The sequence below is a fragment of the Hyla sarda genome, chromosome 2, assembly GCF_029499605.1.
Source record: "Hyla sarda isolate aHylSar1 chromosome 2, aHylSar1.hap1, whole genome shotgun sequence".
NCBI lineage: Eukaryota > Metazoa > Chordata > Amphibia > Anura > Hylidae > Hyla > Hyla sarda.
This window is the reverse complement of record NC_079190.1, coordinates 156180691-156199814: the sequence shown is the minus strand read 5'-3', so window position 1 is coordinate 156199814 and position 19124 is coordinate 156180691. Positions and strand designations below refer to the sequence as shown.

At 40.6% G+C, this 19124-nt stretch overlaps 1 protein-coding gene across 4 annotated transcripts in view; it reads left to right on the top strand.

Moving 5' to 3' along the window:
• ABCC4 (ATP binding cassette subfamily C member 4) overlaps positions 1-19124 on the top strand; it is a 371576-nt gene that overhangs the window by 293393 nt on the left and 59059 nt on the right. For all 4 annotated transcript variants that reach the window (XM_056555595.1, XM_056555592.1, XM_056555593.1 and 1 more), the window contains one exon: positions 8479-8634. In XM_056555595.1, the coding sequence (XP_056411570.1) occupies positions 8479-8634 (156 nt within the window). The remainder of the gene's footprint in view (positions 1-8478; positions 8635-19124) is intronic.

Sequence of the window (19124 nt, the reverse complement as noted above, 5' to 3'; positions counted from 1 at the left end):
CATTAATAACTCTGGAATGCTTTTACTTATCATTCTGATTCCGAGACTATTTTTTCGTGACATATTCTACTTTAACATAGTGGTAAATTTTTGTGGTAAATTGCATCCTTTCTTGGTGAAAAATTCCAAAATTTGATGAGAAAAATAAAAATTTTGCATTTTTCTAACTTTGAAGCACTCTGCTTGTAAGGAAAATGGATATTCAAAATAATTTTTTTTGGGTTCACATATACAATATGTTTGCATCATAAAATTTATGAGTTTTTACTTTTGGAAGACACCAGAGGGCTTCAAAGTTCATCAGCAATTTTCACATTGTTCACAAAATTTTCAAACTCACAATTTTTTAGTGACCAGTACAGTTTTGAAGTGGATTTGAAGGGTCTTCATATTAGAAATACCCCACAAATTACCCCATTATAAAAACTGCACCCCCCAAAGTATTCAAAATGACATTCAGTAAGTGTTTTAACCCTTTAGGTGTTTCACAGGAATAGCAGCAAAGGGAAGGAGAAAATTCATAATCTTCATTTTTTACACTCGCATGTTCTTGTAGACCCAATTTTTGAATTTTTGCAAGGGGTAAAAAGGAGAAAATTTTTACTTGTATTTGAAACCCAATTACTCTCGAGTAAGGACATACCTCAAATGTCTATGTAAATTGTTCGGCGGTCGCAGTAGAGGGCTCAGAAGGGAAGGAGCGGCAAATGGTTTTTGGGGGGCATGTCACCTTTAGGAAGCCCCTATGGTGCCAGAACAGCAAAAAAAAAAAAAAAAACACATGGCATACCATTTTGGAAACTAGACCTCTCGGGGAACATAACAAGGGGTAAAGTGAACCTTAATACCCCACAGGTAAATCACGACTTTTGCATATGTAAAAAAAAAAAAGAAAAAATGTTTTACCTAAAATGCTTGGTTCCCTAAAAATTTTACATTTTTAAAAAGGGTAATAGCAGAAAATACCCCCCAACATTTGAAGCCCAAATTCTCCCGATTCAGAAAACACCCCATATGGGGGTGAAAAGTGCTCTGCTGGCGCACTACAGGTCTCAGAAGAGAAGGAGTCACATTTGGCTTTTTGAAAGCAAATTTTGGTCTGGGGGCATGCCGTATTTAAGAAGCCCCTATGGTGCCAGAACAGCAAAAAAAAAAAAAAAACACATGGCATACCATTTTGGAAACTAGACCCCTTGGGGAACGTAACAAGGGGTTATGTGAACCTTAATACCCCACAGGTGTTTCACGACTTTTGCTTATGTAAAAAAAAATTTTTTTACCTAAAATGCTTGGTTTCCCAAAAATGTTACATTTTTTAAAAGGGTAATAGCAGAAAATAACCCCCAAAATTTGTAACCCAATTTCTCCCAAGTACGCGATACCCCATATGTGACCCTTAACTGTTGCCTTGAAATACGACAGGGCTCCAAAGCGAAAGAGCGCCATGCGCATTTGAGGCCTAAATTAGGGACTTGCATAGGGGTGGACATAGGGGTATTCTACACCAGTGATTCCCAAACAGGGTGCCTCCAGCTGTTGTAAAACTCCCAGCATGCCTGGACAGTCAGTGTCTGTCTGGTAATACTGGGAGTAGTTGTTTTGCAACAGCTGGAGGCTCCGTTTTGGAAACAGTGGCGTACCAGACGTTTTTCATTTTTACTGGGGAGGGGGTAGGGGTATGTGTATATGTAGTGTTTTTTACTTTTTCTTTTATTGTGTGTTAGTGTAGTGTAGTGTTTTTAGGGTACAGTCACACGGGCGGGGGTTCACAGTAGTTTCTCACTAGCAGTTTGAGCTCCGGCAGAAAATTTTCCGCAGCTCAAACTTGCAGCCGGATACTTACTGTAAACCTCCACCCATGTGAGTGTACCCTGTACATTCACATTGGGGGAGAAACATCCAGCTTCAACTACAACTCCCAGCATGTACGGTCTATCAGTGCATGCTGGAAGTTGTAGTTTTGCAACAGCTGGAGGCATACTACTTTGGCTGGGGATTGTAGTTATGCAACAGCTGGAGACACACTGGTTTGCTACTTAACTCAGTGTATCACAACAAGTGTGCCTCCAGCTGTTGCAAAACTACAACTCCCAGCATGTACGGTGCATGCTGGGAGTTGTAGTTTGCAACAGCTGGAGGCACACCGGTCGTGAAACACTGAGTTAAGTAAAAAAAAAAACTGTGTTTCACAACCAGTGTGCCTTCAGCTGTTGCAAAACTACAACTCTCAGCAGTCACCGACAGTCAACGAGCACGCTGGGAGTTGTAGTTATGCAACCAGCAGATGCACGACTACAACTCCCAGCATGCACTTTAGCTGATTGTGCAAGCTGGGAGTTGTAGTTATACAACAGCTGAAGGTACACTTTTCCATAGAAAAAATGTGCCTCCAGCTGTTGCAAAACTATAAGTCCCAGCATGCCCATAAGGGAATGCTGTGAATTGTGGTGGTCTGCCTCCTTCTGTTGCATAACTACAGCTCCCAGCATGCCCTTTTTGCATGCTGGGAGCTGTTACTAAGCAACAGCAGGAGGCTGTCACTCACCTCCAACTGCTGCTCCTGCACACGTCAGTCCCTCATCGCCGCCGCCGCTCCTGGGGCCCCGATCCCAACATGGACGCCGGGGTTCGGGGTCCCCAGCTGCCGGGGTCCTCTTCCCGCAGCCGCTCACGTCCTCCGGAAGAGGGGCGGAGCGGGTTGCGGGAGTGACACCCGCAGCAGACTGCCCCGATCAGCCAGTAATTCCGGGTCACTGGAGACCCGATTGACCCGGAATCCGCCGCATATCACTGGGCTGAATTGTACAGCCATCTGTGGCCATTGCCGACATGGGGGGGTCATCATGACGCCCCTGGGCGATATGCCGCGATGCCTGCTGAACGATTTCAGCAGGCATCGGGCACCGGCTCCGCTCCAGCTAGCTGCGGGGGGCCGGGAAAGCTCATGACGTTCTCAAATGAAATGAAGGCGTTTGAGAACGTCATGAGATCTTAAGGGGTTAAAAAAAAATTCCAAGCATTAAAAAGTTTTCCCCTTGTTCACATTGTATGAGCTCCCGGCAGGAGAATGTGGGTGTTCCCCAGCAGGGGCAACATCACTGAAGCCTGCGAGAGCTGTGCCTCGCCATGCCCCACATGCACTTCCTGAGTTTGGTCTCCTGCCAGGCTGGGAGGATATCAAACTAACTGTTTAACTTGCGCAGGGAACAGAACAGAGCCATTTTTTTCAATCACATTAAAAACATATAAAGGTTGACAATTTTAACAGCAAGTAAATAGCAAAGTGTCTTATAATTACACTAGGAATAATATATTAAAAGCTTAGTTTGGTGACAGGTACTCTTTGAAAGATAATGATCCTATGCAGTGAATGGCGAAATGGTAAAATAAAGCAAATGTCAAAAATGCAAATTTTTTGGTCAAATGACACATCAGAAAAAAAATGAATAAAAGGTGATCAAAAAGTCCTATCAAAACAATAGTACTGATAAAAACTACAGATCTTTTAATAGGCGAGAAGGAAAAAACTGAAACCTAAAAATGAAATTGTCTGTCTCCTGAAGGACAAAATGGGCTTCATTCTTAAGGGGTTAACACTTGAATATTTTTTTTTTAGTTAAGGTCACATGCTTCCTGGAATATAACCTGCATAAAGTGTAATACAATGATGACTGGATTTGCTGCCCTTGTCTAATAAAGGGATATTCTGACGAGGAGATGCCTTTATATGACATACATATACCATAAGGGCAGGGTCACAGGGGATGCATCCGCAGCGTAAAGGCACTACAGTAGCTCTGTATCCACTCGTAGAAACAAATTTCTACAGCGGGAAATCTGCTACTACGACCGGACACACAATGCTACCTGGAGCTCGCTCTGCAGTCCCTATGTGAATCCGCAGAGTGAAATACATTGCAGATGCGCCCCGTGTGACCCTGCCCCAATAGGGCATTTTTACAGATGTTGTCCTCATGAGATAGCTTCAGAAGAAAACAATAAACTGTAAGTGAGCGGTCAGCCCACTTTTCATAAACTGAAGTAGTTTTTTACCTAGTTCTCCACATCCTTTTTAAATGCTAAAATGATTACATTTTCCTGTCTACCAAATGTATTTTTTCCTTTTTAATTTTTTTTTCTTTTGTTCGTAGGACAACTTTTGACGTTTAGGGAAATTATCACATTCTGTTATGAGGAAGTCTGTAATATTTCCCCTCAGAATTAATTCTCTAAGCTTACCATTTATAGGGTTGTCAATTATGAGTGCATTGTCAACCCCGTCCTGTCTACTGGATGTCACTATAACACAGAAAACAGAGACCTCATTTTATTATGACATCTATTTCCCTTGCTTAGATTTTTACATAGTTTCCACACGTGAATGATAGTTATCCAGATACAGAAAGTGTATTGTGATGGTGCAAGATCAAATAGGGCTTGGGTTCTGCGGTAAAATTTCACTTAATATTTTATATATTAAATCATGTTTTATTATTCAGTGTTGGGGTTGCAGAGAACATGTTTTCCCAGCATGTGTTTGTACTTCTCAAAAAAACACATCCACGATCTGAATGAATGAACTAATCTTATGAAATACTTTCATCTTTACATAGTTGAATGTGTTGACAACAAAATCACACAAAAATGATCAATGTAAATCAAATTTATCAACCCATGGAGGTCTGGATATGGAGTTACACTCAAAATCAAAGTGGAAAACCACAATACAGGCTGATCCAGCTTTGATATAATATCCGTAAAACAAGTCATAATGAGGCTCAGTAGTGTGTGTAGCATCCACATGCCCGTAGGACCTCCCTACAATGCCTGGGCATGCTCCTGATGAGGCTGTTCTCCCAGACCTCTACGAAAGCATCCGCCAACTCCTGGATAGTCTGTGGTGCAACGTGGCGTTGGTGGATGGGCGAGACATGATGTACCAGATGTGCTCAATTGGATTCCGGTCTGGGGAACGGGTGGGCCAGTCCATAGCATCAATGTCTTCCTCTTGCAGGAACTGCTGATACACTCCAGCCACATGAGGTCTAGCATTCTCTTGCATTAGGAGGAACCCAGGGCCAACTGCACAAGCATATGGTCTCACAAGGGGTCTGAGGATCTCATCTCAGTACCTAATGGCAGTCAGGCTACTTCTGGCAAGCACATGGAGGGCTGTGCGGCCCCCCCCCCAAAGAAATGCCACCCCACACCATAACTGACCTACTGCCAAATTGGTTATGCTGGAGGATGTTGCAGGCAGCAGAAAGTTCTCCATGACGTCTCCAGACTCTGTCACGTCTGTCACATGTGCTCAGTGTGAACCTGCTTTCATCTCTGAAGAGCACAGAGGGCCACTGGCGAATTTTCCAATCTTGGTGTTCTCTGGCAAATGCCAAACGTCCGGCATGGAGTTGGGCTGTAAGCACAACCCCCACCTGTGGATGTTTGGCCCTCATGTTTCTCACCGTTTGAGTGAACACATGCACATTTGTTGCCTGCTGGAGGTAATTTTGCAGGGCTGTGGTAGTGCTCCTCCTGCTTCTCCTTGCACAAAGGCAGAGGTAGCGGTCCTGCTGCTGGGTTGTTGCCCTCCTACGGCCTCCTCTATGTCTCCTGATGTACTGGCCTGTCTCCTGTTAGCACCTCCATGCTCTCGACCCTATGCTGACAGACACAGCAAACCTTTTGCCTCAGCTCGCATTGATGTGCCATCCTGGATGAGCTGCACTACCTGAGCGACTTGTGTGGGTGGTAGACTCCGTCTCATGCTACCACTAGAGTAAAAGCACCGCCAGCATTCAAAAGTGACGAAAACATTACCCAGGAAGCATAGGAACTGAGAAGTGGTCTGTGGTCACCACCAGCAGGACCACTCCTTTATTGGGGGTGTCTTGCTAATTGTCTATAATTTCCACCTGTTGTCTGTTCCCTTTGCACAACAGCATGGGAAATTGATTGTCAATCAGTGTTGCTTCCTGAGTGGACAGTGTGATTTCACAGAAGTGTGATTGACTTGGAGTTACATTGTGTTGTTTAAGTGTTCCCTTTATTTTTTTGAGCAGTGAATATAGATTGCAGCTACTCTGAATTACCATTGATCTAAATGCAGATTTGTTTTCAGCATGTCATGTAGTAAAGAAGAAATCTCATGATGTATTTGGTATCCCCTGAATGCAGAAGCAATTGCTACTCCTTATTAAAAAAAACATTATTTTATGTGTATTTATTTAAAGTAACTTATTGCTAGTTTCATACTGTCCAATTTATGGGTAGCATGAAACACCAACATACTTCCCTATGAAAACGATCTGTAATATATTCTGACTAATCATAGTTTTTATCTTTAGCTGGGAACAGGGCTTCAAGCCATCGCAGTCTTTGACCCTGATTGACAAATCTCTACCTATTTGTCAGTTAGGGTCACGGACCATCCCGATAACTCAGAGCCCCATTCCTGGCCAAAATGATGGTTAGGTTGAAACAGCGCATCCATACAGAATTAATCATAGATCGTTTGAGAGGGAAGTGGCTTGAGCAGAATTTAAACAAGTGACAGATTCCCTGTAAGCATAAAGCTATATTCACACAGCAGAGATGTGTCATATTAAAATCTTTCATAGATTGTTTAGATAATCTGCAGCAGAAATCTTCAGATGAATATTGGCCTATAGATCTGCACAGTGATTAACCATATTGTCATTCAATGAAGCTAATGTGTCTCTTTTGGTGCGGAGTTAGCAAACTGTGTCTGGATTTCGTTGTGGAATCCTCACCTAAATCCTACCAGAATCCTCAGCACATGAATATGACATTAGGGTATGGTCACACATTGATAACTCCCAGATACCATTTACTTAAATAGAAATCCCGCAACACTGGCAATATTTGCTGATTGTTGGCAAACCCATTGAAGTAAATGGTAGCAAAACTGTTAAAAAGTACCTGTCACCAAATAATCTATTCTAAACTAACTCAGGCTATGTTCCCTAACTACTCCTAACACCCCTCCAGCACTTTAAAAAAAAAATTCAGAGTTTCAAAAAGCTCTGTATCATACCGTTCTTCTTGCTCACCGCCTGCCAGGCCGGGAGGAGACCAAACTCACTGTATTAATTGTGACAGGGAACAGAACAGAGCCACCTAGCGGACGGTTTTTTTATTACATTTTAAACATATTTATGTTGATAATTTTAAAATAAAGTGAATGGGAAAGTGTCTGCCAATTACACGAGGAATACTATATTAAAAGTTTTATTTGGTGACAGGTAATCTTTAAATGGTAGCAGCAGATTTCCCACAGCTGAAAAATGCACTGTGAGTTATCAACGGGTGAACGTACCATCAAAGGGAATCAAGATAAGTAAAGTGAAAGGAAAACTATTATGCAAAATTAGTCTTTATAGTAGTTTAAGATGTCAGACACTTTTGCACATTTTTGCACATAGTATACACACTTCATGACATTTTGACATTATATAAACATGGGTCGTTCTTAGATGCAGATTTTTTTATGTATAAAAATAAAAACACCTAGAAAACCAGAGCTAATTTCTTACGAAAACAGTGCAACCCCTGTCCTTAAGTTGTGTGTGATATTGCAACTTTACTCCATTCATTCAATGGAACTAAGCTGCAATACCACACAACCTAAGGACGGGTGGCACTATTTTTGGCAGAAATGAGCTCTGGGTTTCTATTCCTGTGGCCCCGGTGGAGAAGGAGCCACAATAGTATTTCACACTGCCTGTGTCCTTCCCCCACTCACTCAGACTGAAGTTATTTTTACTGAAAGTGCAACATGTACTAACTCTATCGGGTATTGGGGGCAGGTAATAGAGCAGTAGGGAGCTGACAGATTTCTTCTAAGGCTTCTAAGACACAGCAGAATTTCTGAGATTCCGTTCTGCAGTTTTGTGGATTATGCATGGACTTTGTGCAGAAGTTATGTGTAATTTCTGTGCGCTCAACACACCGATTCTGTCCAGCATTCAGAGTCCCATTTACTTCAGTGGGGCTTTGTGCAGAATTCTGCATGAGTGGGGCAACAGAATCCCCATTCAACACAATGTGCAGTAAATGTTGCTGAATTTCTGAGTGGAATTTTTCCAGCAGATTAGGCTCAGAAATTTTTCTGTGTGATATTATTCTAATATGGAGATAATAGGAAGCTACTGGCATTTAAAAAAAGGTGGGGTTAAAATCAACAAGCAGTGAAATTGTAGTAAAGAGTTTCAACCTTAGTTACTGGATATGTTGTACTATACAGGACATCCACTAGCTCAACAAATCATTTACATTGATTTATGTATCAATAGTCCTATGTCCTATTAGTTTTATTCAAAAGCTGTGATAACAAATGCAATTGTTTTTGCTTTGTTATTTGATTTGTATTAATATCAGCAACAGTGCCCACAGACATGTATTGAAGTGTAGATATAGTCATTTGGTCTTTTGCTAATAATTCTGGCTTATTTACAGGTTGGAATAGTTGGAAGAACTGGAGCTGGAAAGAGTTCCCTCATTTCTGCTCTATTCCGTCTAGCTGAACCAGAAGGAAAAATTTGGATAGATAGACTTTTGACATCGGACTTAGGCCTACATGATTTGCGTAAGAGGATGTCCATTATACCCCAGGTATGTTTTCTATGTGGCTTCTAAGATTTGCAATTCCATTCCTTCTGCCTGTTGAGGGAAGAAGAAGGCATCCTTTATTGAGGCATGGTGAATATTTATAGTAAGTGGTTTGCATACCCATGGCGTAGTGCACAATAAACGTTGCCCTGCTTTCTCCTGAAAATGAGAAATGGGTTAGTCTGCTAAATATCTGCTTTAGGAGTGTATAGACAGATCTTTCATTTAAAGCCATAATAGGATATTTTTTTTTTTTTTTTTTAAATAAACAATTCACCTTTATTGATACACCTAAGTAACAACACATACAGGGAATGGAGGATGCAACAATGTATGAGATGTTGAGCATATCTTAAAAGAGGGTTATACATCAAGTTCACATCTGAGTAATAAATGTTACTGCTTCTAAATGTTACTGCTTTTTTTAAGGCAGTGAATTAGAAGGCAGAAGAACCCCTCCAATAACTAACTAAGTAGAGAGAACAAAAGTGGTAACTTTTAATATAAAATTGTTAAATGCTTTAGGGTATACAGCAAAAAATGTGGTACACAATCTCGGCTACAACTGCAATAATTTTTCATGTGAAAGAGACGGAAACCTTGTGTCACTGAGGAGGCATAGAGTATTAAATTATTCATAATTTTGGGAAAGGACTGCTTCTACCTCAGAATGTGATCTGTAGCATATCCTGAGGAACCTGCTCCTTTGATCCCTAATTATACACACAAATGATAGAGAGGTTAATCGAGTAAACTCGCACCTCTATACTGGAGACCTGATGGGCTGGTCAGCTTGATACAGTAGGATTACGGGAGTTACAAAATTTTCAAGTTGTTTTGAGTAGCAGTCCAGTGGGCAGTCAGTCTTCTCTGTATGTATGCTTTTGTTCTGGGAAAAGTGTTAAAGGGGTACTCCCATGGAAAACTTTTTTTTTTTTTTTTAATCAACTGGTGCCAGAAAGTTAAACAGATTTGTAAATCACTTCTACTAAAAAATCTTAATCCTTCCAGTACTTTTTAGGGGCTGTATACTAAAGAGATATCCAAAAAAAAAATGCATTTCCTCTGATGTCATGACCACAGTGCTCTCTGCTGACCTCTGCTGTCCATCTTAGGAACTGTCCAGAGCAGGAGAAAATCCCCATAGCAAACATATGCTGCTCTGGACAGTTCCTAAAATGGTCAGCTGAGAGCACTGTGGTCATGACATCAGAGGAAATGCATTTCTTTTTTGGATTTCTCTTTAGTATACAGCCCCTAAAAAGTACTGGAAGGATTAAGATTTTTTAATAGAAGTGATTTACAAATACGTTTACCTTTCTGGCACCAGTTGATTTAAAAAAAAAAAAAAAAAAAGGTTTTCCACGGGAGTACCCCTTTAAACTCTGTAAATCTGCTTAAAACTCTTGTTTTTTTCTTTGTTGAAGTAAATCACTGGCACTAACACATATAGCTGTTTAAATACTTCTATTGTTGGCAATATATGATTTTATGGAATGCAAAAATATTATTGTGGACACTGTGTGCAGCATTTAAGACCTAGTATTGTTATCATTATTTTATTTCATTAAAAATGACAAAGAGGTGATCTGATTTTCTGTTTCTAGGTGTATATGTAGACAACAAAAACAAAACATGTTTTAGAATAAAAAACAAATGAGTAAATTTACAAATAATACAGTTACATGGATGGTGCAACCTGTATGAACTGTGCATGTAGTTTAGTGCATGTAGTTTAGTTTAGTAGTATCCTTTAGTTTCATGTTAGGCTCCTTTCACACTACCGTTTTTGCCCGGCAGGTGACGTCTGCTAGGAACATAGTGGGAGTAAAATGTGTGCATGCAAAGTCTTTTTCTCCCGCTATCTTCGGCCTCAATAACGCAAGTTCTAACGGACGTTAGAGGAATCCCATTTTTGCCCGTTATGACTCCCTTTAGGCTCTGTTACAATAACGGACGTTAAGGGCGGTCAAAGTGAGAAAAAAAGAGCCCTTAATGTCCATTCGTAACGGAGCAACTTTCACAGTGTGAAAGTACCCTTACAATGTCTATAAATATGCTGTTCACCCAGGTATCATGTAACTGTGATGTCTGCATCAGAGAGAGACTCAAAATGTTTAACCTGATGGACATGGATTCCTACAGTGAACATTGTTGGCTTATTAACCTTAGTGCAATGCCATTTAAGGACAAGATTCCTCTTTGACCTTCCTTCGCCTGAGCCATCTTCTGTGATATCAAATAGCTGGGTGAAAAAAACCATGGTATTGCATGACAAACCATTAGTTACCTATGCACTTTGCCTTGAAATATTGGCTATATAATATCTGTGTGTTAAAAAAGATCACAAGCCAGTGTTAAGCTTGTGTTTATGATGATCCAATTATGTATGTACACACACAGACAAACACAGCCGTTGAGTGGGACACTTGTCATTTATATGCCCAATGTGATTAACCTTAAGAACTTGCTGTTCACTTGCTCTCTAACATATCCCACCCCTCGACAGGTGCAGTTGTAAAGAGATAAAATAAAACAGCACCTACCAATGTAGTCACCTTTACAAACATTTCTGAGAGTAGCCCACTGTATTCCAGCCTGTTACTGTAATAGTATGCTACAGTTGCAACCAGTCATTATGTAAACTCCCCCCTAGATTTCCATGATCAACATTGAGTTGTATTATTGAAAATTGGAAGGGTTTAACCTCTTGGGGATGCAAGGCGTACGCCCTGCATCCCGATCCTTAAGGACTCAGGGCGTACCTGTACGCCTTAGTCCAGTTTAACGGGTTTAAACCATTCTCACTGGTGGAGAACGGGTTAAACCCAGTGGGTCCCAGTTGCTACGGGCAGCCAGGACCCACGGCAAATGCCAGGCACTGCCGATCGGGCTGATGCCCGGCATTAACCCTTTAGATGCCGCAATCAAAGTTGATTGCGGCGTCTAAAGCAAAAGTAAAAGAGTCTCAACAGCTCAGCAGAGCTAATCAGGACTATCGCGAAAAAGGTCCTCACCTGCCTCTCAGTCATCTGATTGTGGAGGCTAGAGCAGCAGATTGCCGGTTACACTGATCAGTGCTTTGCAATGGCATAACACTGACCAGTGTATGCAATCAGAAGACTGCATGTTTTAGCCCCCTACGGAGGGGGAAAAAAAAAAGTACAAGAAAAATTTTATAAAAGTTCTTTAACCACTTTCCTTATTAAAAGTTTAAATCACCCCCCTTTACCCATAAAAATAATCATATGTGGTATTGCCGCGTGTGTAAATGTCTGAACTATTAAAATATAAGGTTAGCTAAACCACACTGTCGATGGCGTACTCGTAAAAAAAATACCAAAGTCCAAAATTGTGCATTTTTGGTCACTTCATATACCATAAAAATATTAATAAAAAGCGATCAAAAAGTCACATTAAAACAAAGATGGTACCGATAAAAACTACAGATGACTGCACAAAAAATGAGCCCTCATACCGCCCCGTACACGGGAAAATAAGTTATAGGGGTTAGAAGATGCCAATTTTAAACATACAAATTTTGGTGCATGTAGTTTATAATTTTTAAAGTATTACAAAAAAAAAAATAACTATATACATTGGGTATCCTTATAACCGTATGGACTACAGAATAAAGATAAGGTGTCAATTTTACTGAAAAGTGCACTGTGTGGAAACGGGAGTCCCCAAAATTACAAAATGGCGTTTCTTTTTTTTTATTTCACCCCACAAATATTTTTTTGTTTGTTTCGCTGCAGGTTATATTATAAAATAAGTGAAGTCATTGCAAAGTACAATTGGTGATGAAAAAAAAAAAAAGCCCTTATAGGGGTCTGTAGGTGCAAAATTTTAAGCATTATAATTTTTAGAAGGGAAGAACGAGAATGCAAAAACAAAAATGAGCTTAGTCCTTAAAGGGGTACTCCACTGCTCAGCGTTTGTTCCAAACCCCTATAATTCAAGAAAATGAAGTATTTCTCACAGAAAAGGATTGCAGTAACACGTTTTGCTATACACATGTTTATTCACTTTGTGTGTATTGGAACTTAACCAAAAAAAGGGAGGAAAATAAGTAAATTGGACATAATGTCACACCAAACTCCAAAAATGGGCTGGACAAAATTATTGGCACCCTTAACTTAATATTTGGTTGCACACCCTTTTGGAAAAAATAACTGAAATCAGTCGCTTCCTATAACCATCAATAAGCTTCTTACACCTCTCAGCCGGAATGTTGGACCAATCTTCATTTGCAAACTGCTCCAGGTCTCTCTTATTGGAAGGGCACCTTTTCCCAACAGCAATTTTAAGATCTCTCCACAGGTGTTCAATAGGATTTAGATCTGGACTCATTGATGGCCACTTCAGAACTCTCCAGCGCTTTGTTGCCATCCATTTCTGGGTGCTTTTTGATGTATGTTTGGGGTCATTGTCCTGCTGGAAGACCCAAGATCTCGGACGCAAACCCAGCTTTTTGACACTGGGCTGTACAGTGCGACCCAAAATCCATTGGTAATCCTCAGATTTTATGATGCCTTGCACACATTCAAGGCACCCAGTGCCAGAGGCAGCAAAACATCATTGAACCTCCACCATATTTCACTGAAGGTACTGTGTTCTTTTCTTTGTAGGCCTCATTCCATTTCCGGTGAATAGTAGAATGATGTGCTTTACCAAAAAGCTCTATCTTGGTCTCATCTATCCACAATACGTTTTCCCAGAAGGATTTTGGCTTACTCAAGGTCATTTTGGCAAAATGTAGTCTTGCTTTTTTATGTCTCTGGGTCAGCAGTGGGGTCCTCCTGGGTCTCCTGCCATAGCGTTTCATTTCATTTAAATGTCGACAGATAGTTCGTGCTGACATTGATACTCCCTGATCCTGTAGGACAGCTTGAATATCTTTGGAACTTGTTTGGGGCTGCTTATCCACCATCCGGACTATCCTGCGTTCACACCTTTCAACAGTTTTTCTCTTCTGTCCATGCCCAGGGAGATTAGCTGCAGTGCCATGGGTTGTAAACTTCTTGATAATGTTGCACACTATGGACAAAGGTAAATCTAGATCTCTGGAGATGGACTTGTAACCTTGAGATTGTTGATATTTTTCCCCAATTTTAGGTCTCAAGTCCTCAGACAGTTCTCTTCTCTTTCTGTTGTTCATGCTTAGTGTAGCACACACAGACACACAATGCAAAGACTAAGGGAACCTATACCCTTTTTATCTGCTTTCAGGTGTGATTTCTATATTGCCCACATCTGTTACTTGCCCCAGGTGAGTTTAAAGGAGCATCACATGCTTGAAACAATCTTAATTTTAAACAATTTTGAAAGGGTGCCAATAATTTTCTCCAGACCATTTTTTGGAGTTTGGTGTGACATTATGTCCAATTAGCTTTTTTTCCTCCCTTTTTTGGTTTAGTTCCAATACACAAAAAGGGTAATAAACATGTGTATAGCAAAACATGTGTTACTGCAATCCTTTTCTGTGAGAAATACTTCATTTTCTTGAAAAATTTCAGGGGTGCCAACATTTACGGCCGTGACTGCATTTCTCACTATGGTGATAAGACAGGTGCTTTTTAGGTGTCCTGCCTTATTCTTCTTAGTAGGATATATGATAGTGTGAGGTGTGTATTCTTAGAAACAAAAGAATTTTAAGAGCGCTGATTAATTACCCCTTTTTTGCATAGCCAAATCAGAAGTCAATGGGCAGAGTTGTGTAAAGACGTACAAATGCTTTGTAGCCTAATACAGAGCTTTGTTTCTGCACATTGAAGGCTTCATTAACACACGGTGCAGCTGCTCACCAGAGCTAGTGACCTTTTCAATTCCAAAGAAGACCGTACACAGACTTAAAAAATCTTTTTTCTTTTGTTAATTAACAATACGCTTTTTCTGCTGAAAATATACTGTTAGGTTTTTCTTCAGTTTAGACAGACTGCTTAGAGGTCTTGTCATCTGGAGGTGTTGGTAATTAGTTTTGTTAATTTGACTAAACTTTCAGTACACACCTGCTTATTTATGACTGTTTAGTGTAGCACTAAAAATGTCCCTTTTAAAACAAACTTCAAATAAAAAATACATTTCCTATGATGGACCAAGCTTGAACAATGTAACTCAGAATGCTTGCTTTATACTTGAAAATATTTGGTTTTGAGATAAAGGAAGACTCTTTACACCTGGGGGTGTTGTAAAAAAGTATACTCCCCTACCCTGATCCTCTTCAGCCCTTGTTCTCTCGGCTACTTTTTAGTTCCTTATGATGCGTTGTCCTTGCTGGAAATACCTTGCCTAGCCAGTCACTAGCCACAGTGGTGTCCCTCCTCAGTCAGTGATTGGCTGAATGGGGCCAATCACATCAAAAGTAGCCAAGAAGACCAGGGCCACTGGCATAGGGGATTGTGGTAGGCACATAAACCTTTCTTTTATTTTTACACTGCCCCCTAGGGCTCTGTTAAAAATGTTTTGGGTCCTTAGACTTTCCTATTAAGGGTTCTTTTTTTTGGATCATTATAGCTTTATGCAGTTCACGGTAGTATTAATGAGCTTTTTTCCCCATCTGGAGTTCAATTAAACAGTAGGTGACCTCAAAGCACTATCACATTTTCCATTTCAGTGGCCAGTGTCAGTGATGTTAGTGGCCAATGTTTCCACTAAGTCTTTGTAGCTCGTGTATGCAGGATTTCTGTGCCCTCTCAACTGTAAGATCCATACTAGCAGCAAGTATTATATTTCTCTATAGTGCCAACCAATTAGCAAAGGCAGTGGGTAATAGTAATAGAAACAAATGGTAATAGTGATAGGGGTCTAGGGTAGAGAAGTAGTTAATGTTTGTATACTTGATGGTCTTTATCAAAAAATAAGTTACTATCAGGATCCCTGGTGGTCTAGGGCAGTTTTGGGGCTTATTATACTTCTAAGGCAGGAGAAAATAATTTATTGTGCCTATCTTGTTGGCAGCATTCCTTGTAGCCTAGGGCAAATAAAAAGGTTAATGTTTGCTACTCATGTAGTCTAGATAGTAAAGAGCTTAATATTTGCATCCCTGGTAGATTCCCCTTTTCTTCTCCCTTAAACCCCACAGGGAGAAATGGATTTTGCGCTAGGAAGATCCCCAGGTTATCATCCCCAGCAAAGTAATAGATTGGTTGCAGTAGCACTACTGCAGCGGTAGTGTAGTCAAGATCAGAGCCAAGGGTCAAAGCCAAGATAGTGTTCTTAACAGGAAAATCTAAAGGATGATACTGAATCCAGGATCACTTCAACATCAGGGACAGTCATGAGTAAAAACCAGAAACAATGTATAGCAAAAAGAAAACAGCCATGACAAAGGATAAACCTCAAACAGCAGGCAAGGCATAGCAAGACAATTCACCTATATACAGGCCGCTGGAAGTTTGAGGAGATACTTCAAGCTGAATTTCTCAATGTTACAAACTATGTTGCTATGATGAGAAATATGAACATCTTCTTTAGAAACAGAACTTCTTAAAACCCACAATTTGCTGAGAATTCAAAGATAAATGCAGAAGGTGCCTTGAGCCTCATAGAAAACCTTCATAGACAACAGGGTGTAGCAGAGATATGTGGAATCTGGGATCTACTGGGAAAGAAGTTGGCAACATATGAAATATAAACAGGTAATCTACTTTAAGACCTGCAGTGGCCTATTGAAACATGGAGAATACTTGTAAGATGGAATTTTTAAACTGATATGTTTTGTAGACAACCATATTTTGTCCCCCAGAACAATTTTGGGATCTGATTGTCGATAATTCACAGAATTCCACTTGGCCTTAGTGGCAACTTCCTCTATATTCTTGTGAACCTCTAAATGCTAAGAATGCATTTACAAACATTCACAACAACACCTTAGAGTGTGTTCACACAGGCAAAACCTGTGTCTGTATGAAGCACTGTGCCGTGGTCCTAATCAGTGCTGGGGAACCCTGAAGTTCCCAATAATGTCAGTGGGAGCTTTGCAGTGTAACCATATGGAAAAGAAGTGACAAGTCATGACTTTCACATCATTCTCTGTTGCATTTGTCGTGTCAAGAACCTCATGGGTTTTATCCACATGGACATACCCTTTTACTGCTTTGTCTCTTATACAGACGGAGAAGTAAGAGAGGGCTCCTGCTGCAGCCGAGACCAGAGACCAGTCTAACATAATGTTTGTGGGAGAGTATAGGGAAACAGGAGGGAAATGACCAAGCACATACAGATGAATTCTTATAAGTTCTTGAAGTTTTTTGTATTCAGCATTGCTAAGAATAGTGACAGACATTCAAAAACTGCTTTAATATGTACTGTACATTTATCTCTTCAGATGTTGCATGTAAGAAGTGTCATTTTTGGAAGCTGCGTGGCATGCGCTTTCTCACAGTAATACATCAATTGAAGTGAAATGGAAGAGGCTGGTGTTGTAAACACATTGTGTTAATATGACTCATTTACAGGACTGATTATATTGTAAACTATGAATGCCACTTCTCATGCTGCATGCACACATCCTACAGTATAAAATGGAAAAACCTAATCATCTGTTGGCTGCATTGTTAAGATTTCAGCACATCTGTATGTGTTCTAGTTTTTTAATTAAAGACCAACAGCATTATTCATTTATCCATTGTTCACATTGATTTAAAGGAGTTGTAATGCCATATAAGGATGGAGCAGAATTACATGTCTGGGCATCTACTTGGCAAATGAGGTTCAATGTGGATAAATGTAAAGTTGTGCATCTGGGCACTAAAAATCTGCGTGCATCCTATGTCTTTGGGGGGGGGGGGTTAAACTGGCAGAGTCACTGGTAGAGAAGGATCTGGATGTACTTGTAGATCATACACTACAGAATAGCATGCAATGTCAGGCAGCCGCTTCTAGTGCCAGCAGGATATTGTCCTGTATCAAAAGAGGCATGGACTCAAGGGACAGGGACATAATACTCCCCCTTTATAAAGCATTGGTACGGCCTTACCTGGAATATGCTGTTCAGTTTTGGTCAACAGTTAATAAAATAGATGTTGTGGAGCTGGAGAAAGTGCAGAGACGTGCAACTAAACTAATATGGGGCATGGAACATCTTAGCTATGAGGAAAGAATAACCCCTTAAAGGAGAAATCCAGTGGTGAAGAACTTATCCCCTATCCTAAGGATAGGGGATAAGTTTCAGATCGTGGGGGGTCCGACCACTGGGGCCCCCTGCGATCTCCTGTACGGGGCCTCGACAGCCTGCCGGAAGGGGGCGTGTTGACCACTGCACGAAGCGGCGGCTGACACGCCCCCTCAAAACAACTCTATGGCAGAGCCGGAGCGCTGCCTTCGGCAATCTCCGGCTCTGCCATAGAGTTGTATTGAGGGGGCATGTCAGCCGCTGCTTCGTGCGGTGGTCTAAACGCACTATCTGGCCAGCGAGCCGGGGCCCCCCGCCATCTCCTGTCCGGGCTCAGGTAGCAGAACATAGGCTCTTTAAGTCAGGGGTAGTAAGGCTATCAAAGCAGAATGCTCACATGATCATCTCTCATGTCATAAAGACATGAGAGTGAGGACAATTTACCTTCATGACAGTCACCAGTAATAAGTCTGTTTAAAATTAAACCAAATTAGTAATGTAGTCTTATTAGCAGTAATATAGAGGGTTATTGAAAATATTGGAAATAATTAGCTGATAGGTAAAAACCTGACCACTTGAACTCTCATTATCATGAGAAAAGAAGTCTGTTGTCCCCCAACTTGCATACTTGGCCAGTGCTCCATTCATTTTCTGTGTGACTTATAGTATAGGGGATAACTTTTACCTTTCAAATATCCTTTTAACATGCTACTCCACGTTACCCCCTACTTTTTCAAAATTCATTATGACAGAAGCATCTCAAGATCGATCACATATACTGTAAAATTCAGTAATTTTTCACATATACATATTATCTTACAGACTTCATGACTAAAAAATGCATGCAATTTGTCTGCAACTTACTGTTGCATTTAAGTTGAATGACTTTGCAGGCTTCCTGTCCATTGTCAGTCAAGGGCAGTTTATGCCCAGTAGACCCTCATTCCAGCAGGTTTGGGTTTTAACATCATGTTGTTATTGTATAAACCTGTGTTAGTGCAATGACATGGGACCAAAGTTGCCTTGTAAACTTAGCCTTACTGGATAATAAGATCATGTAGCCTTATGATGAATGCCTATCTTCAATTTAGTAAGAAGAATTTAGCAATAGGTTTTAACAGATCTAGTAATAGATCCTCAATGTGGCACATAAAAAGCCTTCATCAAAACATAAGCTGGCCTTTTAGACCAAAGCCAATGTGAATCCAAAAGGAAGGACATAGAAACTCTCTTCCTGTTGAATCCTCTTCTTACCCTGGCCCCACAAATCACATTAAAACTGCCCTCAGATAATGTGATATTATTAGGCACATTACATGATTCCTATGAAAAAATAATGATTCAATCATACACTGAAAATCTCAGGACATAGGGGGGT